The 12,028-nt window shown below is 41.5% G+C and overlaps 1 protein-coding gene across 2 annotated transcripts in view; it reads left to right on the top strand.

Moving 5' to 3' along the window:
* PRKCA (protein kinase C alpha) overlaps window positions 1-12,028 on the top strand; it is a 142,682-nt gene that overhangs the window by 82,790 nt on the left and 47,864 nt on the right. For both annotated transcript variants that reach the window (XM_058817288.1, XM_058817287.1), the window contains exons 4-5: window positions 11,274-11,385; window positions 11,853-11,981. In XM_058817288.1, coding sequence (XP_058673271.1) covers window positions 11,274-11,385; window positions 11,853-11,981 — 241 coding nt within the window. The remainder of the gene's footprint in view (window positions 1-11,273; window positions 11,386-11,852; window positions 11,982-12,028) is intronic.

The raw sequence follows: 12,028 nt of genomic DNA, 5'->3' as shown, positions 1-12,028 counted from the left end.
AGCAGCTCAGGCTCATCCTTGGGAGCAGCACGGTGATGGCAGCCCTGAGGAAATCCTTCTTCCAGGACTCCCTGCCCTCCTCTGATGTGATTAAACAGCCCTTATTGTCTTCAGATTTTTGATTAGAAAACCTCAAAAGGGTCAAATTCGACTCAAGGGACAGATTTGTGTCAATTCTTACTTTTAATCTGTGTGTGCCCTCAGCTGTGATCTCTGTGAAACACTTTTCTCTCTGAGAGTGGCATCAAATTTTGGGTTTAAAGCACAAACAGGGCTGCCAGATGTTGGTGGATCAGGAGCCTGTGTTAAAAGCCTGTCCTTCTTTCAGGAGTTTTACTGTGCACCATGAACTTTTTTTTCCAGTCTCAATATTGTTTTCTGAATTTTTAATTGGCTAATAAATAGCAACTGCTACATTGGCATGGAAAAATGTTATGGGCCAGACAGCTTGGCTGGGATCTCTGCCATTGTAGGGTCAGGATCTGAGTGCTAAAGCATGTCAGAGCATCTTGCACATTCACTCTTAGCTGCCTATTTATGTTTTATAGAGAGGAGTAGGATTAGTGACTTTTTACAAAGAGAAAAACTGACTTCCCTATAGAAAATATCCCAAATGTTCTAAAAATACTAATGAATCTGATGTCTATATTCCTTGGCCTGCAAAATTTCATGTGCTTGAGTTACTTTTCTGAAGAAGGGTTATTTAGACATATGGAAAAACATCTGTTCCATGCAGAAATAAATAGTGTTTGAGTGGTTATACAATGTAAAAGACCATCCAAGGACTCTGTGCCTGAGCATCTCCCATGGTGTGGTCATGGCTATGATTTATTGAGAGCAGTGATTTTCACACTGAGCTGTACACTTGGAGATAAACACTTTTGAATCAAACCCTTCAATCATTGATGGGATTTGTAGGTAGAGATCTCTCATGGAATTTTTTGTCTCTGGAGGACAAAATTCTGCCTGTGTGGTGAAATGTCTGCTTGGTTTATAGGTGGTAACATTAATATCCCTGAAAACACAGAGCTGAGATGCAGAGCAGAACAGAGACATGGGGGTTTAAATTATGCATATTTTACCCTCCCTCCTGCCTTTATTTTGGTACTTAACCAATGTATAAAATATCAGGCAAAAAAATGAATTATTCAGTGAGTAACTTTGGAGGCAATTTGCTCGGGTGTTTCAGATTCATGTCTGTCTAATAAAGTTTGTCAAAAGGAAAGCAGCAGGCCACCCCACAGGTTCTTGTGTGAGGGAGCTGTTGAGTTGTGAAATTCTGACTGATTCTGAACCAAAAATTTCTCAGATTTTTCAAAAATCACTGGTTTTGCCTTTTTCTTTTTGCTCAGTTCAGCACTGTGTACCATTGTACCAGAATAAACAGATGGGTCACTTTGTAAAGGGCAAGAAAATTTTAAAATGTATTTATTAGCTTGTGTGTGATTGAAGCATCAATGCAGGATTCCAGTGGAGCGTGTGCAGAAAAATAACAATCAGTGTGCCAGTCCTTAACTTGCAGTAGAGGTGAAGCAGAGATGCAGAGCTCTGGGGAGTGTCTCTGGGGATTCTGTGCAATTCCCTGGGACAGACCAACTTCTCCTTGGATTTCCTTCTCCCTGTGCAGGGAACACCCTCCTGCAGCACTCAGTTCCCACAAACAAAGCTGTGCAGCAGTTTGTGGGGTTATCTCCAGCTTTTGGAGTGTTGGTGTGTGTGTGGATGCTGTTGGGTAGCAATGCACCCAGACACAAAAATGTTTTTCCTTGGAGATCTCCTGGAGTGTGCAGCTGCTGCTGTGGGAGGTGGGAAGAAGAGAAGGAGCGATGTAAATAGGTGGGTAAGGGTTTAGTGAGAACAAGTAAGGTGTTCCTTTATAAATTGGTGGGTTCTTCGGCATTTTAGAGGGGAAAACGGAGGAGGAGTGGGAAATGTGAACCAGTTATTATTCAGGGCCTTGCATACAGAATCAGCTCAGAGGCAGCAGCTCGGCGAGCTGCATTCCCTGCACGCGCTCACAGCGCCGCTCCCACTGGGCTCTGGGGTTTTTTGGCAAAAAATTCCAGGATTTTGGGCTGGAATCTATCACTTGATAGTTGTAAAAACCTTCATTCAAACCACCTTAGAGAGGAGCAGCTGAGGGCGAGTTTGGCTTTATAAATAAAAGCTGGAGTTTCTTTCGGTTTTGCCATTGGCTGCGGTCAGGAAGTTTGGGGTCACAAAGGCTCTTTCTGAAGCTTTAATTTGCCAGCAGTGAACTTCATTTAGGGCTGGGATTGCTCCCTAAGGGGTGGCTGGAGCCAGGCCCATTTCCCCCAGAATTCTTGGATCAATGTTCATACAATTCCCTGTAGGAACAGCGTCCCAGCTCCAGCAGGGATTGAATTGTTTGACCCAATGCCTCTGACCTCAGGGTCACAATTTTGGCAGGGAAATGGGGCATTCCAAGTGATTTTTGTGATTTTCCTTTACCTTCTTTCATTTTCTGTTTAATGGAATGAGAGATGGATGATATAAGCTCCAGCTGAGGATAATGAGGAAAAACAAAGTTGTATCATCTCTATCATGAGCAAATTGGCCAGTAGTGAAATATTTAAGAAATGATGGTAAGGTCTTGTACTTAAACATATTGAAATATTTAAGAAGTGATGAGAAATTATTGGACAGAAATATTAATGTAGAATAGTTCTCATGCAGCCTGATGTCACACAATTAAGACTTTATCACTGCACCCAACCCCACTGCAGATCCATTGGAAAGCACAGAAACTGTAATTTGGAATTACAATCCGAATGTATATTAAATGTAAAAATATATACAATATTCCAAATTACAATCCACTGTAATTTGGAATATTGGACAATTGACCATATTTTTCCTATGGAGAAATAGCAATACTCTTCTATACAGCAGGAATATATTAAAATTACTTCTTGCTTCTGATCAGTTTAACCTGTATTTTGTAACATGTATTCAAGGTGTAAAGGGTGCTCTGTGTTGAAAAGTGTACCTGTTCAACAAATTAATTAACAAATTACAGAATTACAAAGCCAGTAAATGAGGGAGTTTAAGACATAGACAGACTGTCTCTCATTTTCTAGAATTCCTTTTGAATCCAGACCCCCTGAATTTCATCTTGATTGAAATGATTTGTACACAATAACACGATGGTGAGTTGTATCTGAGACAAACTCTCTCCCTTTCTCCTAGTCATGAATAATTTTCTAACAGGATCTTTTGTTTGTGCACTTTCTGTAATTATACTGCAGTTTCTTCATTAAAAAAGAATGAAGAAAAAATAGCCAGTAAACACCGAGTCCCTTCCAGATTTATGTGTCTTTCTAGTAATTAGGAAATTACCAATCCCTGGGAGTAGAGTCATGCAGATCTTCTTTCTCCCTTTGCCAATTCAATCAGTTGTATTCTATGCAAGAAGAACATGAACAAAAGGCAGCAATCAAAATCAGTTGATTCAATGACCACCTGTTTCTTTTAATTAAAAATAATAATTTTCTGTGAATTCCAGGAGGGGACTGAAAAATCTGCCTTTGAATCATTTTGAACTCTACTCACATTGTGCTCTTCTGTACAATTACAGAGAAGAGACAGTTGATTGGAAAATTTTAATTTTCTTTAAAGACACTTTTTTTTCTGTTTGTGTACTTTCTTAATTCTCTTTAGAGTAGTAAAGAATAAAAGTGGTCTTATTAACACAAAGGGAAAAGAGATTTTTGTTGTCATTTTTTGCTGGGGTGTCATTTATAATCATGAAAGACTTTTCTTCTCCAGCGCTTGAGAATCATTCTTCATTTCTGAATGTCATCCCAGCCCTCGAGGCCAGGGAGGAATGGCTGGATTTTGAACTTGCTGTGCTGCAGCTGCTTCCAGGTGCTGAGGCACAGCAGGGTTTGCAAAGGCTAAATATTCTCTATTTTTGCTATTTTTGCTTAGTCTTTATTTCCCTACCCTACCAGTACCTTACACTGTTAGGGTAGAGTTGAATACAACTCTATTTATGCTCTGAACACCTCTCAGTATGTTCAGGTTTCCCATCCTGCAGGTGTCAGTGGATTGAATGAATGAATGAATGAATTCTTTCTCCAAGTTATTCCTTCGAGTCACTCTGATCTTCACATTCTGCCTGGAGGAAGATTCCTGGAAAGAGCCTGGGTGTAATTCCTCACCAAGGAGGAAAGCACACTCGTGCCATTCCTGTCCTCCTCCACTGCAGGAAGGAGCTCTTGGTGTGTCAGCCTGGAAAAAATTATTTGGGTGCTTGGCAGGTGGATGTGGAGCTCTGGGGAGGAGAAACCCCACGAACCCAACCCTGCTGATTTCCCCACTTTGAGCCCAGTTTGGCCTCAGGAGTCTCAGATCCCAGCCAGCCTCACCCCTTCTGGGATATTTCTGTTTTAAGGCAGTAGAAGTCTGATTTTGAGGTCTGATCTTTTATTTCACTTTTCTGAAAGCAATACAACTTCTCTGCACTGCAGCTCTGAGAGGGAAAATAGGAAGCAAGCTTTAAGCATTTTTACATTCTGTATTAAAAAATTGTATGATTTAATCATTCCCAAGAGTCTCAGATTCTCTTTGCTCCCAGTCTCACTCAGCCAGGGAAGAGCAAACTGGTAACCAGTTAAACAAGGACTTTTTCCTCTTCCTTGCTTCTGAACTCTGATGACAGAAACCATATTTTAAATCCTGGAAGTTATTTCCAGTAGACGCATCTGGCTCCTTGGCTCTTGCAGCTTTAAAGTTGGAGCTGTTTTCTTAAATTAACATGCAGAGCAAATCACCAATCAGTATTTTTGTTTTCTCAGTGCAAAAATAAATAGCAAACAGATGAAGATGTCTCAGACAGGTGTGGTGAGCGGGAGCCTGGATGTTGTAGTCGCTGCTTGGAAGGTGCTGAGAAAAACTGGAGACCTCCAGAACTGAGAGGGAAATTTGCCCCTGAGGACAGCGTGGGCTGAGTGTAGGATTTGGCTCTGTACAGAGCAAACCACACTCAAATATATTCTCAAGTATGTTTTATTAACTTGGTATTCATTTGGGGAAGTTGGAGCTGTTTTAAGGGAAATGTGTGCAGTGCAAATTGCAGTGGTTTCATTATCTGCTGCAGCACATCCATGCTGCTGAAGATCTTTGGAGGGCGGACTAATGAAGATGTGGGATTCAGTGGTGCTGTCACAGCAGGGAATGGTTAAAGGCTGTGTTTTAAAGGGGGGAAAACACCTGCCAGTCCTTCTGGGCTTTTCCCTTGGTAAAGAGGAACAGTGAGCTCCAGTCTCTTGTAACCATTTGTGAGTTGTTTTGCATATATGGACTATATTGTCACCCCTGTTTTCAGTAGAAACACAAACATGCCACAATTTGTGCTACTGACATTCAGGAATTACTTTTTTCTTTTGTCCAAGTGAAGTAGTTTGAAAATGTTAAGCTTCTTTTTCTTGTGCGCCTTTAAAATTAGTAACTACATATATATTTATATATATATGAAATTTTGACTGGGGATGAAGAATAATCTTGTGGTTCTGTTATGGAAATGCAATATGGAAATTTGGGTACATTTGCATTTCTTTACACAAAATTATTCTTTGTTATAGTAGGCCCTGATACAACCTGAGGACCTCACAACTCATCTGCAGAACTCCTTTAAGGCTTTTTTGTAATGAAAAATATTATTCTCTGTTTCTCTGAAAATGTTTTTACACACTTGCATTTTTGCATTTTCTGCTTCTTCATGATCACAAAAATAGCTGTTCAGGTAGGCAAAAAAATCCTTTCACCATCCATAGGCAATTTTTAATAAGTTAATCTCATCTCCTGCATAACACCTTGTTAACATTCATGTGTTGGCATTGTGACTGAAAATGGTTCTTTTTCCTCACACCTCAATTACCAGCCCAGGCTCTGGCACTGACAGGTCACAGAGTCACAGAATGGTTTGGCTTGGAGGGGACCTTAAAGCCCATCCAGTGCCACCCCAAATGTTGATCATAATGAGATACAAAAATCGATACAGCCAACATCCAGCTAGCAGGAATAAAATACCACATCACAAAGATCCTGGGCTTGTCCCCCACTGCTGCTGTAGCCTCACTTTTCTGGTCCCAGCTCTCCTGTACTCACAAGTCACCAAGTCTGTCCCCTGCATATCAAGGACCTGGACCAGTCCCATTAAATTCATAGCACAGAATCGTAGAACTGAGTGAGAAGAGACCTTAAAGCCCATCCAGTGCCACCCCTGCCATGGCAGGGCCACTTCCACTGTCCCAGGCTGCTCCAAGCCCCAGTGTCCAGCCTGGCCTGGGACATTCCAGGGATCCAGGGGCAGCCACAGCTGATCTGGGCACCCTGTGCCAGGGCCTGCCCACCCTCACAGCCAGGAATTCCCAATTCCCAGTATCCCATCCATCCCTGCCTTCTGGCAGTGGGAGCCATTCCCTGTGTGCTGTCCCTCCATCCCTGTCCCCAGTCCCTCTCCAGCTCTCCTGGAGCCCCTGGAAGGGCTCTGAGGTTTCCCTGGATCCTTCTCCTCTCCGGGTGAGCACCCCCAGCTCTCCCAGCCCTGGGATCATCCTGGAGCCTCCTCTGGGCTCTCCCCAGCAGCTCCAGCTCCTCCCTGTGCTGGGGCAGCTCTGCAGGTGAGCTCTCACCTGAGGGGCAGAGCCCCCTCCCTGCTGCCCATGCTGGGGTCAGCCCAGGGCAGGGTGGGTCCTTGGCCCTGCTGACACAGTTATTGGCACAGCCAAGCTGCATCCCATGAAAAGAGCTCCCAAGTAATAAAAAAATCTGATATAAAACCTCCAGTGCTGCACCATCGCACAGAGTGGGGTTTGTCTGTTTTCAAATTAAAGGCAATGTGGTGATTTAATGCCTGCAGAATTACAGCAGGCTCAGTGTTGCTATCAGGGGGAATAAAATCCTGCTCAGAAGGGAGCTTTTAGGCAGAACTGTGAGCTGCAATGCTCCTGAGCTGTGTAAGGCACAGTGTGACATGTGCTGCTGGTTAACCATGCACTTTCAATTATTGCACACCCCCGCCTCAGAGGCACAGAAAGCGCGGAATGATTCCTCACAGGGGGGTGCTTTCCACTGCTGTTCAATAAAGGAAATGGGCTCATTTGTGCTAAACAAAGGGAGAAGGCAGGGATGGTGGCAGGATGGATCTCAGGCCAGTAGATGGATGGAAAAATGCGTGGGCTTTGGGGAGATGCCTCTGTGTTCTTCTGCTTCCCTCTGCTGGAGTGTGGCAGGATTCCTGGCTGAACCCTCTGAGCTCTCTGGACAAGTCATTTCTGCAAACTCATTATTTGTTTTGTTTCTGCTCCACTGTTGGGTTTTTCAGTTGTTCCACCTGGTGCCAGTGTGTGCAACCCTCCCTCTGTAATCACATCTCAGCTTTAAGACTGATGGATAATATTCTGATTTTTGCAGAGCTGTGTGGGGTGTAGATGCCTGGTTCATCTTTATAGGGATGAACACCCATGTGTGTCACTGCAGGCTCTGAAACCCCAGTCTATTAGAAAGCGTACAAATGCAGGGTTAATTTTTGCCAGTTCAAAGGTTTTTCAAAGAAAAATATCCAAATGTCTGTGGTGTCAATTGCCCAGAAGTTTTTATCCCATTTAATTAACTCTATTGCATTGTACTTGCAAAAATGAAGGACTGAAGAATTCACTTTTTTAGCAGGAAAGTAACACAAAGTTTAATGGAGCACATCATCCATCACTGCTGAACAAGTCCTTCCCCATTGCTTTCCCAATGCCACTTTCCCCCCTCAGAACTTTGATGGATTTTGGAAGCAGAAATAGGTTTTCCCTTCAGAGCTTCACAATTAATCTGTGCCAAGTTTAATGCAAAGTTCAATTCTCTTGCAAATAGCAGCCATTATTTGGCAGTTCATCTGTCAGATCCTGGCTTGGCTCCCTGTGTTTACTACAAAATGGGGCTGCCAGCTCTGCTTTGGGAATTATTGAAAGTTTACATTGATGAAAATGAGATTTTTGAAGAAAATTTACAGGAGATTTCCTTTAGCTCTATAGTTTGCCTTTAGCCAAAGAAATGGTAAGGACAACATGATTTCCTCTATGATGCACATAAGTTCATTAATGCATATTTAATACTGGGAAGTATGAACCTGTATTAACAACTGAAAAAATAATTGCTGTTAATAGAAGTAATTACAGCTGGCAATGTAGTAATTATTATTAATATGATTGCTTGTAATTAAATATGAGGTATAGATTCAAGGGTAGTTCTGAGTGCATGAGAAATCCTTGTAAATATGGAAATAAAATGAAAAATTCTGTCATCTGTGATGGGTAGATAGTGATCTCTTGGCTTTCTCTAAATGGTCTTGGACTTGCTTCCTAAATAACAGTACTTTCTGGACTTCAAGTTACCAAAAAAAAAAAAAACAAAACCAAAAAAACCATGGGATTGAAGCAGAAAATAGGATAAAACACTGATGAGGAGTGTACTCTCTTATGTGGCAGGCTTTAAATGTTTTTTAGGACATTCTATTAAAGGGATCTTTAAAGAGAGATTTCCTACAAAGTTTCCAGTTCAGGAGTAGTTTTGGTTCTATTTTCCATTGTCCTCTTCTTGTTATGAAGGACTTTGTGTGTGGATATAGAATAATAATATCTAATAATAGTCAGAACATTTTGCTTCTCCTTAAAAAATCCAATTCATATCAAGATTGTTGATTTGAAAGGGCCCACAGAGGAATTTTCTAATAAGGAGAGAAAACGAAGATTCAGTGTAGAAAGAAAACACTGATTCAAATTTTATACATTGTGTCCTGCAGGGCCAACTCCAAAGTTTGATCCAGTTTGATTGATTTATTTGTTAATGTGGCTGGTTTTTGTTGTTTTCTAAGAATGCTTTTCCTGGGGTTTTGTAGCCACACAGAGCTTTGTAGTCAGGCACTGAACAGCAGCCCAGCCCTGTGCTGGTTCTCAGTGAGTGCAGAACATTGTCCTTACATGTCACAACATTTGTAAGCCACACACACCCCTGCTTAACTTAATTACAGGCACATTCCATTGCTTGCAATGAAATAATTTGGCAGTGTTCCATAATTTCAGTATAATATGCATGTTCAATGTATTTAGTAGACATTGACTGCAATAATTTCCCATAGCTTGGAATGAAGTTATTTGGTAGTGTTACATAATTTCAGTCTAATACACAGGTTCAATGTATTTAGTAGACATTGAATGTAATAATTTCCTTCCCCTCTATGCCATTACTTTATACTCATAAATAGCACTTGTGCCAGATGTCAAACACAACTTTAAACCTCTGTTTATTCAATGTAATTCTTAGGAACTGTGCCTTTTGTCCTTCTCAGCCACAGATGTCTTACCAGAGTCATGTTTAAGTGTAGATATTTATAAGGCATCAAGTCCCCTTCTGTCATCTAAACAAACCAATTTAGGGAAGAATTAACTTCCCAACTGTGGTTTAAATTGTTTGGAAGGCACACAGTCAGTGAGCCACCAGAGAACCCTTCTGCACAGCCACGTTCCCATGACCCTGAGCCACCAGGCCTGTTGCTGAGCCTTTAATAAATAATGAAACAGATGTTCTCTGGAGCCCTGGCTGTCACTCCACTGAGGTTCGCTCTGTTTACAAAATAAATACAGTTGGTAGCAGTTTGTGTCTCAGGCTGTTACAACGAGCAGAATTATTTAAATAGTTTCAATTTCCATTTGTAATGTAAATTCTTTATGTGTTATCCTGGGTGTTCTGTGATTCCTTCCATACAGTGACAAGTGGTTATAGATTCACTGCAAAACTCAGAATCAGTAGCAAATGAATTCCACATGAAGAATGCCAGCAAAACACTAAAAACCTTCACAAAGGACAATATGGCAAAATAGTAAAATTTGAAGGCAAAGTTTTGCCTTCTCATAGCCATATTTTTGTGAGAATTACTAATCAAAGCTCCCAAATTTCTTCAGAAAGCACTTATACTAGAGAGAGTTTTCATTTTGAGGAAAGAGTCAGCAGGTTTTCCCTTTTGACTGACATGCTGGGCTTCCCTTTTGATTTTTTGGAAAGCTTTGAGAGGCAGGTAAATTTTAAAAATCAGTATATTTATAAGTCAATTAAACAGTTCTTAATACAAAGGTACAATACAAAGTGTGGACAGAAAAGAAACATTTCAGTTAGTTGTTTTGCAGCTGTGTTTCCACTGAGGGTGTTTCAGACCTGGCGTTTCTGATTTCCAAAGTCTTTCTGAAAAGAGATTAGCAAGGATGGATTTCAAGCCCCAGTGTGGTTTTTAATGAAGAGTCCCTGATCCCCCCAGTTTGTGCCCTAGGCTGTGCAGGGATGGTTCTGACTGAAATGGAGCTGGAGCAGCAGGGAGGGCTCATAAAGGATTTGAGGATTTAAAGGGTGTGCACAGGACAGGGCCATCCCCTCGTTGGCTCTGGCATTGCACATCTGGAGCTCTGCAATGAGCCTGGCATGGGTGAACACATGGAAGATGTGGTTTCTTCCTCTGAAATAAATGTTCCTGGTTTTCCAGAGGGGACCCTTACTCCTACAGAAACAGCAGATGTCCTTGGATGTTCAAGTGTTTAAGTGATTTGGGTGTATTCCCTTTTGCTGGGCCTAAATTAGGAAACATTTCCAAGCTGCTGATGGCCTTAAAATGTCCTCACTCTTTTAAGTTTCTCTGCTCAAAAATCAGCTGAGAACAGCAATCTCTGTAAAATATTTACCGTGTGCCAAGTTAGAATTCGTTCCTTCATTCACAACAATAGAGATTATAAAGTTGCAGCATGTCAAGATGATCCCATCTGTAAAATCCTGATTTTACAGTCATTGGACTGTGTTCCAGATTAGCCCATCAACAGTTTCTTCCCAGTTCTCCTGCTGTATTTTGTGTCACATTTCAGAGCAGTGACAATAACACTCTGTAATTAGTCTGTGAGTCTTCAGCCACAGATTGAACACTGCCATTAAACTTTATGTATGTGAGCAGTCAGTAAATGAATTTTAATGTCCATAAATCATGGGAACAAGCCTGAGCTGACACATTTTTTCTTACAGCACCATAAAAAGGAGAATTAAGAACTGAGGCAATGTGCCTGTGCCAATGCAGGTACCACTGAGGACAAGCCAGACACTGAAGCGTATTTTCCTGCAGCATAATTTGCATAGCTGGAAAGCTTTTGGTATTTGAAGTAATAAATTAAAGGTGTGTCAGTTTATCTTTCAGGACTCAGCATCTGTGTTTGTTTTCCCTGCAGGATCCCAGAAGCAAGCACAAGTTCAAGATCCACACCTATGGGAGCCCCACCTTCTGTGACCATTGTGGGTCCCTGCTCTACGGGCTCCTGCACCAGGGCATGAAATGTGACAGTGAGTGAAGTTTCCTTCTGCTGCTCTAGAAAGGGAGTGGAAGCCCTGGATAACAGCTCCTTACTTCATTTCTCTGGAAAATACAATTTCAAATGTCAGCTATTTATAGTGCTGGTATATTTCAAGTGGATATTTCAGGACTATAATAACTTAGTAATTAAAATCACCTCTTCTGCTGAGAACATGGTGTACTCAGTTTGATGTGGCTGAAGAGCCTTTGTCATGGCAATTTTGAGAAAGCCTCTCTTTGGCCTGTCTGAGTGAATACACTCTCAAAGACTGGAATTTCAGTTCAGTTTGTAGTCAAGCTCTGGTGTTCTCCTTGTGTTTAATTTGTCTTGGAAGACTCCCACTATCAAAACCTAATAATCAATTAAACCTGCCTTCCTTCATTGCTGATGTGAATGTTCTGCTTTTTTAGTAATTTTTAGCTTCTCATGGGTGTCTGAACCATTTTTTGTCCACAGCCTGTGACATGAACGTTCACAAGCAATGTGTGATAAACGTCCCAAGCCTCTGTGGCATGGACCACACAGAGAAGAGAGGAAGGATTTATCTGAAGGCTGAAGTCACTGGTGACAAACTGGAAGTTACAGGTAAACTGCTCATTTTGGAGTCTTTCAGGTTTTACAAATGTGTGATA

This window comes from Ammospiza caudacuta, chromosome 19 (assembly GCF_027887145.1).
Source record: "Ammospiza caudacuta isolate bAmmCau1 chromosome 19, bAmmCau1.pri, whole genome shotgun sequence".
NCBI classification, from domain to species: domain Eukaryota; kingdom Metazoa; phylum Chordata; class Aves; order Passeriformes; family Passerellidae; genus Ammospiza; species Ammospiza caudacuta.
Note: the sequence above shows the minus strand (reverse complement) of the source record. Positions and strands in the feature narration are given on the sequence as shown.